The 11,239-nt window shown below is 54.1% G+C and overlaps 1 protein-coding gene across 5 annotated transcripts in view; it reads right to left on the bottom strand.

Annotated features, from left to right (window-relative positions):
- The window catches only part of GNG7 (G protein subunit gamma 7), a 153,681-nt gene continuing 143,143 nt past the window's right edge, over positions 702–11,239 (bottom strand). For 3 of the 5 annotated variants that reach the window (XM_021084181.1, XM_021084179.1, XM_021084178.1), the window contains 2 exons: positions 8,062–8,180; positions 702–3,972 (listed from right to left, as the gene is read on the bottom strand). In XM_021084181.1, the coding sequence (XP_020939840.1) occupies positions 3,847–3,972; positions 8,062–8,142 (207 nt within the window). In that variant the 5' untranslated portion in view covers positions 8,143–8,180 and the 3' untranslated portion in view covers positions 702–3,846. Of the gene's footprint in view, positions 3,973–8,055; positions 8,181–9,739; positions 9,764–11,239 lie in introns of those variants that run through there. The other 2 variants (XM_021084180.1, XR_002341702.1) reach the window with 2 other exon arrangements.

Raw genomic sequence — 11,239 nt, 5'->3', positions numbered from 1 at the left:
GCTGGGTTTGTTTTTTTGTTTTTGCTTTTTAGGGCCAAACCTGTGGCATATGGAAGCTCCCAGGCTAGGGGTCAAATTGGAGCTATGGCTGCAGGCCTACACCACAGCCACAGGAACTCAGGATACGAGCTGCATCTGTAACCTACACCACAGCTCATGGCAATACTGGATCCTTAACCCACTGAGTGAGGCCAGGGATTAAACCCATATCCTCTTGGATACTGGTTGGGTTCATTACTGCTAAGCTGCTAAGCCACAATGGGAACTCCTAATCTTATACTTTTTGTTTTTTTTCCAGGAGAAAATTTTTTTTTCAGTTATATATATATATATATATATGTTTATTTCAGATTATTTTCCATTATAGGTTATCAAGCTTTGAATATAGATCCCTGGAGTTCCCACTGTGGTGCAATGGGATCGGTGGTCTTGGGAGCGCTGGGATGCAGGTTCGAGGCCTACCTAATTCTCTAACAAGAAATGGGAAAGCCCATTGAAGCTGGTGTCCACTTGTCTATGCTGCTACCTAAAGCCCGGTTCCAGCCATGAGCCTCTTCCCAGGGCAGGTCGGTGGTGGCGGTGGCAGGGCAGCTGTCACCACTGTCATCACCATCACCACCACTGGAGCCAAGCCCCTGCATGCCACCCCATCCCTACAAGCAAGCAGTGGCCAGGGAGCCAAGGATGGTACAGACCCATGAGGAAAGGGACAGTGAGCCTTTTTATTGTGGATTAATTCACTTGGTATTAACAATTCCACACAATATTAAAACACTGCAGGAAAGTGGGTATGGCACACCTGGAATTTTTTTTTAAAAATCAGAAATAAAAACCACTGGACATCCAAACACAGTTGGGGTAGAATCTGCTAGAAGCACAGTTTGCTCTGAGAACTGGAACTGGTCTTGACAATGTTTGGCAATGGTCTCTGCAGACAGAGAAGGAAGGGGCAGGGTATTGACATATGGCTTCTTTTCAGAGGACCCCGCACAGGCTCTTGAAGGACGAGCGACCTTTGGTGGCCTCACCGTGTCCCGGAAACTGCCTCTGGTCACTCATGCTGGGATCAGGGGTCCGATGGCCTTTTCCTGCCTGCCTGCAGCTCGAGATGGATGAGCTGCCTGGAGGCCCAGCGACGTCTGGACAGAGTGGCCGGGACATCAAAGGAAGAAAGAGCACCTTCTGCCCGGCCCAGAGGTTTGTGTCCCCATCCCGTGGGCCAGAGGTCACAACCCAGTCACTTAATTCTCGGGCTGGGGGACACCTTGGGAGAGAAAGGGGGAGGGGAGAGGAGGCTGTGGGAGGAGGGAGACTCCAAGTCACCCAGCCCTGCCTTCTTGTGTTTCCTTCACTCCCCTGTGACGTGCTTGAGACATGCTGGTTTCCCCAAGGTCCACTCCTGGCCTCATGGGGGCACTTACGGCCGCCAAAATACCCTCAAAACGTGTTTTCATGCCGACACGTGCACAAGGAAACCACAAGCAGAACACACTGTCACGTGGGCACTGATGCTTCAAGCCTGCATTAGGGACACTGACGATTACTCTACAAGGAGGAAAGGAAGGGAAGAAAGAGGCCCTTTTTCTTGGCTAGAAAGAAGCCCAGAGTGGGGCCTTGCTGACAGCCCCCCCCGGGCTCCGAGACTGTGGTGCTTGGGCAGGGGTGGCCTTGGGTGGGTGGATGGGGAGGACAGTGGTCCAAACCTTCCAGGAGCCTCAGTTTACCAAGACAGCTGGGCCCCTGGCATTCCCACTAGGGGACCCCTGGCCCAGGAGGGGACGATGTGGCCGCTGAACTCAAGTTCCTCCCACCCCTCAGCCAGGGGTCCTGGGCTTTGCTTCCCACTGGCTGCTCGGGTCACTTGGGTGGGGACACGCAGTGGGGCTGGGCTTGGCACAGCTGGCAGGGCAGGGGGTGGAGAGAGAGGGGAGGTCTGGGCCCTGGGGCTCTCCTGACGCTGATCAGGACCCCTCCTGCTCTCGGGGGCCAGGAGTGCATGGCCCCGGCTTGGGCTCAAGGGATTAAGGCTTCTGACCCAGACCAAACAGTTACCAGTCAGCAGAAAGCTGGTGGGGGGGTCCTCGCTGGCAGATGCGCTCTGCCAGCTGCCCCCCTCTGCCCCTTGGCTTCAGTCCCGCCATGCCCTGCCCCCAACTGGGCATGCCCGGGGTTTCTAGAATGAGCTTTGTTTGTCCTGCTGCTCTGTCAGAGTGCAGGCTCCCTGTGCAGTGAGAGGGGGCAGCATCGTGGGGGGGCTTTGGGGACCCTCCCCGCCCAAGTGCTGCTTCAGAGAAGCCAGACTCCCCAGGCCCCAGGTGCTCCCGGACCAGCCGGAGAGAGCTGGATGCCAGGGAGAAAGTTGGCCTTGGTCTGCACCCTGTGTGGGCCGGCTGCGAGGTGCAGCCATGCAAGGTCTGAGACCCAGGGGCACGAGGGGAGCTCGGGGCTCTGGGCCTGGCCCCAAGTGCCTTCTGCCGGCTGCCCAGGATGCTCCTTCTAGGCCTGGGATTCTGACCTCCTCCCAGGTTGCAGGCAGCTGGACCCAGAGCTCAGGGCGGGAGTCCCGGCAGCTGTTGGTAGTGCTGGCAGGTGAGGGCAGGTGTGCGTTGGGCCTGTCCTCCTGCCTCCCATCCTTTAACTGTCCTTGTCACACAGAGGAAACAGCAATTGTAAAAAAGCCTCTGTCCTGTCCCCAACGGTCAACTCTAGGACCTCACATTTCCAAGGATGTTGGGAGACACATCTCATTTCCTCCCGCAGATAAGACGCTCCACGTGGTAGGGCGATAGTGCAGAGGGAGCACTGAGAGTGTCTCTCGAACTCCCCGGCCTTCACAGCTACTTCCAGATAATCTCACACCTTGTTACACCCTGAAGCACCAGGCAGCCCTACTCACTGCGTAGGCCTCCCCAGGCTGCATTTCTGTTTGAAAAATGGCCTTGGAGATGCAGAAAGTGGAGAAAAACAAAGCAAAACAAAACACAGAGGAGCCGAATATGACCACAGCCTCTAACTGCCCACGCCGATGTCTCGTGCTTAAAACAAAAGAAAACACAGCTGGCAGGCACAGTGACCAGACCCCTGGGCTGAAAACCCATTTCTGGGACGGGCGGGGTGCCCAGGAAAGGGCAGGGGCCGCGGCATGGCTGTCGGGTGGCACATGCCATACAAAAGCCACACAACAGGGTGACCCTGGGTGACAGGGATGCATTTCACAGGCAAAGCCCCCCTCCCGGCCCCTAAAATCCACATGTGCAATGTCACACAATCCAGTTTAGCTCTAGGTTCAGCCGATGTAATCTGATTTTAGCGGTTTGGAATAACAAGTTTTCAAATGAAAGGGAGAAAAACTTCCCCCCCAAAAGGTCATTATGTCCCTTCCCAGCCCCCACCCAATCTTATTCTGCTTGAGAGCCCCCCCCCAAAAAAAAGCATCACATCATCAACCTGGCAGAAGTCATCACAAACGGCCAACAGTGTGAGACTTGCCACCTGGCCGGGTTGCCCAGGCCAGCGGCTAGTTCACCCACCTCCTTCCCATACCCTGGCCCAGCTCGGCTCTGAGCCACAACCCAAAGGTCAACTCAGTTTTCAAAAACTGTTAGCACACCACTTGGGCATTTCAGTTATTTCCAATCGGAAGCGGTGCAGAAGCCCGGCCCTTAAGGGGGCTGCATTGCGGGGTCTGAAAATCCATCTGAAATCAGAGGATCCATCTTAACCCATCTGGGCAGTGGCAACTTTTTGCATTTCTTTTGGAATTAAGAGTTTTGCTGGACTCTGTACTGAATGGCGCCCTGACTGGAGGCTGGGTGTCGGGGAGGAGTTGAGCGCAAGAAAACAAAGCTATAAGATAATACAAGGCTTCTTGTCCTTAAAGGGGTTCTCGGAGGCAGGGACTCCCACGAGCAGGGGGTCATTCCGGGCGTGCTGCTCACAGTAGCTCATGAGTTCAGATGAGGCTTTGGAGACCTGCGTGTGGGCACAAGGAGCAGAGAGGAGAGATAAGAAGGGGCCGAGGTACCCCTGTCCACTGCAGCACAACTCACAGAGGCCAAAAGGTGGAGACAACCCCAGTGCCCATCAGTGGTGATGGATAAATAATTCGGTCCCTCCACACAAGGGAGCATCGCTCAGCTGTGAAGAGGAAAGAAGCACTGACACTCGCTACCACGTGGACAGATCTTGAGACCACGATGCTTAGTGAGAGCAGCAGACACAGAAGGACACACAGTGTGGGATTCCATGGATGGGAAACATCCAGAACAGGCACAGCCACAGACACAGAGAGCAGGTTCCTGGTTGTCAGGGGCTGCGAGGGGGAGAGGTGATGCTCATGCGGCCAGACTTCTTTTTGGGATGATGAGAACATTCTGGAATTGGATAGTGGTGATGGTTGAATTAAATACCAGACTGTTTAAGATTAGAGAAGGACTGAGCCTTCTCCAGCAGCTGTGCAGGGTTTGAAGGTAAGGGTCAGATGGATTCAGTCTAAGACTCCATCTCTGCCCAAGAAAGGGCCTGGCAGGAAGATCCCTGCCTGTCCACCACCCCACGTGGGGACAAGCCCTTCCACCTTTCATTCTTGGGCCCTTTGACCCCTTGGGGTTTCAGTGGCTCTGGTAAAGGGCCTGATCCTTAGGACCCTCTGCATCAGAGTCCCCCAGAGAGGAGGGAGACAGGAAGGGGGGGTGGTGGTGCTGGTGGGGCCGGCTGCGCTCTGAGAGCCTATCTGGGCTCCCCCCGCCCTGGGCTCCTCGTTGGTCACTTCGGCCTCCCCCACCCCCGACGCAGCCCCCTTCCCATCCTCGCAGCCCATAGGACCAGGGGAAGGAGTAGGGGGAGAGGAGCGCTCTGGTAAGTCTGCGGAGGGGCTGTTGCACCCCAGACCCGTGGCTGCCGGCTGGGATCTCATTGCTCCGCTTGGAAGATGAGCCTTCCTGGGCCCTGGAGACAGAGGTGCTACGCTCCCTCTGCCTCCGCTTCCACCCGGCCGGCCTCTCAGGGCCGGCCTGGTCGCCGTCTTGGGGCCGCAAAACCTCAGGCGGGACTGGGAGGGTGACCGGTCATGCCCGACTCTGCTCCTACGTTCAAAGCTCGCGGGGAGCCTTCCCAGCATCAAGCCGGCAGTGAGTCAGCGCCCTCCGCCAGCGCCGGGGCTGGCTCGGAGCAGAGGAAAACCACTTCAATGGGGGCCTGCTTTGCCTTTAGGCCCAAGGAATGCTTTGAATGCTCAGAGTCCTGGAATATCCAGACGCCCCGTGGGAGGCCCCCAACACTCCCAGGGCGGTGCAGCAGTCTCCTCCCCACCTGGCTCTGTGGGGGGTGCAAGGAATCACAGCAACTCCCACCCCTCCGCCTGGGCAGTGTCTGCACGCCCCGCCATCCCTTCCTAAGGAGTCCCTACCACCAGCAGCCAGAGAGGATGACGGCGCTGAGGGAAGCAAGGCCTGAACAAACATGAGGTGATGGCTGACTTCATGTGTCCACTTGGTGAGGCCATGGTACTTGGCTGTCTGGTCAAACTGCTAGCCTAGATGTCTCTATGAAGGTATTTTTAGATGAGATTAACATTTAGGAGTTCCCCTTGTGGCTCAGTGGAAATGAATCTGACTAGTATCCATGAGGACATGGGTTCAATCCCTGGCCTGGCTCTGTGGGTTAAGGATCCAGCATTGCTGTGAGCTGGTGTGTAGTTCGCAGACTCGGCTCAGATCCCATGTTGCTGTGGCTGTGGTGTAGGCTGGCAGCTGCAGCTCAGATTGGACCCCTAGCCTGGGAACCTCCATAGGCCGTGGATGCGGCCCAAAAAAACAAAACAAAACAAAAAAAGCATTTAAGTCAATAGACTTTGAGTAAAGCAGATGACCCTCCAGAATGTGGGTGGGCTGTATCTAATCAGTTGAATGCTTTCAGAAAAAAGACTGAGGGTCCTTCAAGAAGGAAGGAATTCTGTCTCCCAAAGGCCTTGGGACTCAAGCTGCATCAGCTCTGCTGACTTCAGACCTGCCAGACCCACACTCCCATGAGCCAGTGCCTTAAAATACCTCTCATGCTCCCCATCTCGCTAATGTATATGTACACTCCTGATTAATCCGGTGGGTAGCTGCAGCATGGCTAATGTGGAAGCACAAACCACCCGTGTCTTCCAGTGGAGACTCCTTGGCCCTCACCTTGCTGCCTGCAAGCGGGGGTCTGGGGCAAGCATCAGCTTTTTGGAGGCAGTTCACCAATCTTTGCAAAGAGGATATGGGTTTGGTGAGAAGGTGATTCTGAAAAGTGTCAGGCACTTTTGTCATGTGAAAAGGCATGACTGGCCCATTGGTCTAGATGCTTTGAAGCCCAAGATGTCATCCTGATGGCCACTTTAGATTCAACTATGAAAACAAATGTGGTCCCTCCTCACACAGAGAGATCACCGAGCTCTTGAAAAGGAGAGAAGCACCAACACTCGCTACCATGTGGACGGACCTTGAGATCATGATGCTCAGTGAGAGAAGCAGATGCAGGACACACAATGTGTGATTCCATGGATGGGAAACATCCAGAACAGGCACATCCACAGAGACAGAGAGTGTGTTCCTGGTTGCCAGGAGCTGGGGGAGGGGAACGGGGAGTGACTGCAAATGGGACAGGGCTTCTTTTTGGGGTGATGGAATGTTCTAGAATTTATTGATGATGGTTGCACAACACTTTGAGATAACCAAATGCCACTTGAATTGTGCACTTTAAAAATGGTTAACTTTATGCAAAAAAAAAAAAAAAAGAAAGAAAAAGAAAAATCCTACAGAGCTGACTGACCAATTATGCACTATGTTATTTTGCTTTGCATGTTCCTGGTCCCTGATGGGTTAAGCATCTGTGAGCAGGAACTGCCTGTCCCTTTTCTTTTCTTTTCTTTTTATTTTTGACTGCACTGTGGCCTGTGGAAGTTCCCAGGTCAGGGATCAAACCTATGCCACAATAGCAACCTGAGCCACTGCTCAGGTTGATATTGTGACACCAGATACTTAACCTGGGAATTCCTGTTTTTTCCTTGTTTAGCACAAAAATAAAAAATGTTTTTTCTTTTTCTTTTTTATTTTATTTCTTTTTTAAGGGCCACACCTGTGGCACATTGGAAGTTCCTAGGCTAGGGGTTGAATCAGAGCTGCAGCTGCCGGCCTGCACCACAGCCACAGCATTGCCAGATCTGAGCTACGTCTGCAACCTACACCAGAGCTCACAGCAACACCAGATCCTTAATCCAGTGGGTGAGGCCAAGGATCAAACCTGCATCCTCATGGATACTAATTGGGTTTGTAACTGTTGAGCCACAATGGAAACTCCTGTTTATTAAAAAAAAAAAAAAATGCAATCAATGCAGAGTGAAGTGATGGAAGTAAACAGTGAAAGGCCCTGTGTCCTCCTTTCCCCAGGGCTGGGTCTCTAATTTCTATTTGCATCTGTTACAAAGGAGCTGGACAGAAATCTGAGGAAAAGGGGGCAGAAGAGAAAGTGCCTGTCTCATGCTGACCCTTTTAGCAGGACCCAACATGGCCTACACTGACTGGTCAATCGCCAGTCTAGATGTCTCATGAAGGTATTTTTAGATGAGATTAACATTTAAATCAGTGCATTTTGAGTAAAGTGGATGACCCTCTATAACATGAGTGGGCTATATCTAATCAGTTGAAGGCTTTCAGAGAAAAGACTGTGGTCCCTCAAGGAGGAAGGAATTCTGTCTCCAAACGGCCTTCAGATTCAAGATGCATCAGCTCTTTCCTGGGGCCATCCAGGGAAGGACCCCCTAGGGCTGGGACTGCTCACAGAACTTGAGGCCTGGCTCTGGTCCCCCTGTGTTTATAAAGTATACTGGCACATCAAGTGTCACAATCACCCGCAATGTATGTTTACATCAATCAGCTGTCCTTCCACTGAGAAAACTGAGGCTCAGAGAGGTTAAATGAGTGGCCCAAGGTCACATAGCAAGAGGCACAGCTGAGTGCAAACCCCTGCTGTCCTGCGAGCCTCCATGCCCACCGTTTGCTGAGGTCATGCCCAGGGTCTCTCTCTGCTCACCTTGATGCGCTCGATCCCGGCCTCGATGCGGAGCTGCTCCACCAGCTTCCGAGCCTGGGCTATGTTGTTAGTGGCTGACATTGTCTGCCATCAGCTTTGGGCCCCTGTCGTCCAGAGAGCTGTGGGGGGAAGCAGACAGATGGGAGATGGCTATGAAGTCCCAGGACTGCAGGTAGAGGACAGAGAGGAGGGCCACCCCAGTTCTGACCGTTAGCCACAGATCTACCATGGGCATCCGTGGGAACATACGTCTTTATTTCTTAGGGATAAGTGCTGAGGAGTGCAATTGCATGTTTAATTTTTTTTTTTTTTTTTTGTCTTTTTGTCTTTTTGTTGTTGTTGTTGTTGCTATTTCTTGGGCCACTCCCGTGGCATATGGAGGTTCCCAGGCTAGGGGTTGAATCGGAGCTGTAGCCACCGGCCTAAGCCAGAGCCACAGCAACGTGGGATCCGAGCCGCGTCTGCAACCTACACCACAGCTCACGGCAACGCCGGATCGTTAACCCACTGAGCAAGGGCAGGGACCGAACCCGCAACCTCATGGTTCCTAGTCGGATTCGTTAACCACTGCGCCACGACGGGAACTCCTGCATGTTTAATTTTTTAAGAGAATGCTGGACTGTTTTCCAGAGTGGCTGCACAATTTTACATTCCTACCAGCCAGGTACGAGCGACGTTTATTTTTGTAATTCAGCCATGCACATTTTTTCTATTCCCTACGGCAGTGAAGATTCTCCCCCCACCCCACCTTTTTTTTTTCCTTTTTGGGCTGCACCCACAGCACATGGAGGCTGGAGGTTCCCAGGCTAGGGGTCTAATCGGAGCTACAGCTGCCGGCTTACACCACAGTCACAGCCACATGGGATCTGAGCCACGTCTGTGGCTTACACCACAGCTCACAGCAACACTGTATCCTTAACCCACTGAGAGAGGCCAGGGATCGAACCCAAAACCTCGTGGTTACTAGATGGATTTGTTTCCACTGCACCACACTGGGAACTCCTGAAGCGTCTCCCTTTTCCATCCAATCTACCTTTAGTGAGCCCTGGGAGAGTGGTTCTCAGACAGGGCGGTCCTGCCCCCAGGGGACATTGGGCCATGTTTGGAGACATCTGTGGTTGTCATGACTAGGGGGCCCCTGGCTGCTCAACCCCCCACAGTGCCCAGGACAGGCCCCCATAGAGAATGACCCAACCCCAAATGTTGACAGTGCCAAGGCTAAGACGCTGAACCTGATCCCTGCTCACACTACACCCCGGAACAAAGCCCTGGTGGGTCAGACAGTGTAGACCAGGGTGGCCCCCAGCATCTGTGAGTCACCTCCCCTCCCTCCCACTCAGGTGTGTATTTAAATGTGTGCTGAATCCTAGGACCTCAGGGGTCAGAGGGTTGTGGAACCCAGTGTACTGGGGTCAGTGGAATCCCTAACCCTGGGGTCTCACCGGGGGACATACTGCCCCCAGCGGACACTGGGTGACGTCTGGGGACCTCTGTGGTCACAACAGGGGGAGGGTCTCCTGGCATTGAGATGGGGGCCAAAGAATGACTTGGCCCCAGTGTGCACAGTGCCTGGGTTGAGAAAGCTTCCAGTGGGACCCTCATGGTGTTAGCTTGGGGTCTGGGGTGCAGAGCCCAAGTTCAGAGGTCCGGGGAGCCGCCTGGCAAGGCTGACATTTACCTGGTCATTCAGTAGCACTCTGTGCTTCTGTCATGCTACACTGTACCTCTGTCTGCTCCCATCAGGAGAAATGGGTAGCTGCAAAAAAGTAACACTTTCATGTTTTCAAAAAATCTACTTGGCAATAAAAAGGAATGTACTCTGACCTGGCACGTCTTGGATGGACCTCCAGGGAATTGTGCCAAGTGAAAAGGCCAGTCCCCAGAGTCACCAGCGGTATGGTTCCATGTGTAGGACATCTCCGAGATGACAAGGTCACGGAGATGGTTGCAGGGGGTGGCCTGGGAGGGGCCTGGATGGAAAGGTGGGTACCAGGGTCCTCGTGCTGCAGGAAGTGACTGTGGTGGTAGGTTCATGAGTCTGCACAGGGATAAACTTGCAAGAGATGTAATATACACCCAAGCACAGCTGCGGGAATCTGTGTCAGATGGGTGGTCGCCCCACCCCGGCTGTGACCCTGCTTGCACTGGGACATCGCGACCACGGGGGGAAACCGGGTGAAACATGCAGGGACTTTCTGTGATTTGGTACAATTGCGGGTGTATCTACAGGGATCGCCATCCAAGTTTCCATTAAAAAAGATCCCTGCCACATGGCTGGCTCTCTGCCTTCCCGCCAGACACCCAGGGCCCTTTCTGGGTCAGAAAAGGCCCGCATGTGTCTGCTCTGGGTGCACAGGGCCCACGTGTGGGCTTCCAGAGGGCTCTGATTCAGTAGACAGCTTCAAAGCGGCCACAAAATATCCAACTCAGGGAAAACCGCCCTTGGTTCGGCTTAAAAATACCTAAATTACTCAGCGCTAAATATAGACGCTTGCAGAGAACAAATGGGTGGCCCCATGGTATGTTTTCCTTGGAATGCTGGGGAGTCCTGCTCAGCACCCACACTTGGAGTGGCCACCAGGACCCCAGGAGCCCTGGCCACCTCATGGGGCTACCTCCAACCATGGTCTCTGTCCTAAGCTCTGCACCGCGGGCTTTCTGTCTGGCACAGGGCCCTGAGAGGCTCTGTCTGGGCTGGGTTACAACTCCGACGGCCAGAGGCAGCTGCAGTGGGGTGTGTGTGTGAGTGCACACACGTAGGTATGTTTATGTGTATGTGCAAGTGTGAGTGTGAGTGCATGCACACGTGTGTACATCAGTGTGTATATATCTGTGTGCATGTGTGCACGTGCATGAGCGGCTGAGCCGCCAGGACCAGACAGACTGTTACGGCAGCCTAGGCCGCACACTGAAGCCCTGGTCCTGGCAGGTGTTGCCGTCAGTCGCAGCCTCACAGGCCAGCGTGCCCCCCAGGATCAGGTCAAGTCCCACAGGATGGGCGGCGGTGGTGCTGAGTCAGCCCAGGCACAGGCCTCACCAGCTGCTTCTCCACCAGAGGCACGTGACAGCCACGGGCACCGACCTGGCTGGGCCTGCCCAGGCTGGTGGAGCCTTAAAAGGCCCTGGAACCAGGCAGGGCCCTGGGAAGCTCAGGGGAGAGAGCGGGAGCAGGTGGCTC

This window comes from Sus scrofa, chromosome 2 (assembly GCF_000003025.6).
Source record: "Sus scrofa isolate TJ Tabasco breed Duroc chromosome 2, Sscrofa11.1, whole genome shotgun sequence".
NCBI lineage: Eukaryota > Metazoa > Chordata > Mammalia > Artiodactyla > Suidae > Sus > Sus scrofa.
The sequence above is the reverse complement of the archived record's forward strand: the minus strand, read 5'-3'. Positions and strand labels throughout refer to the sequence as shown.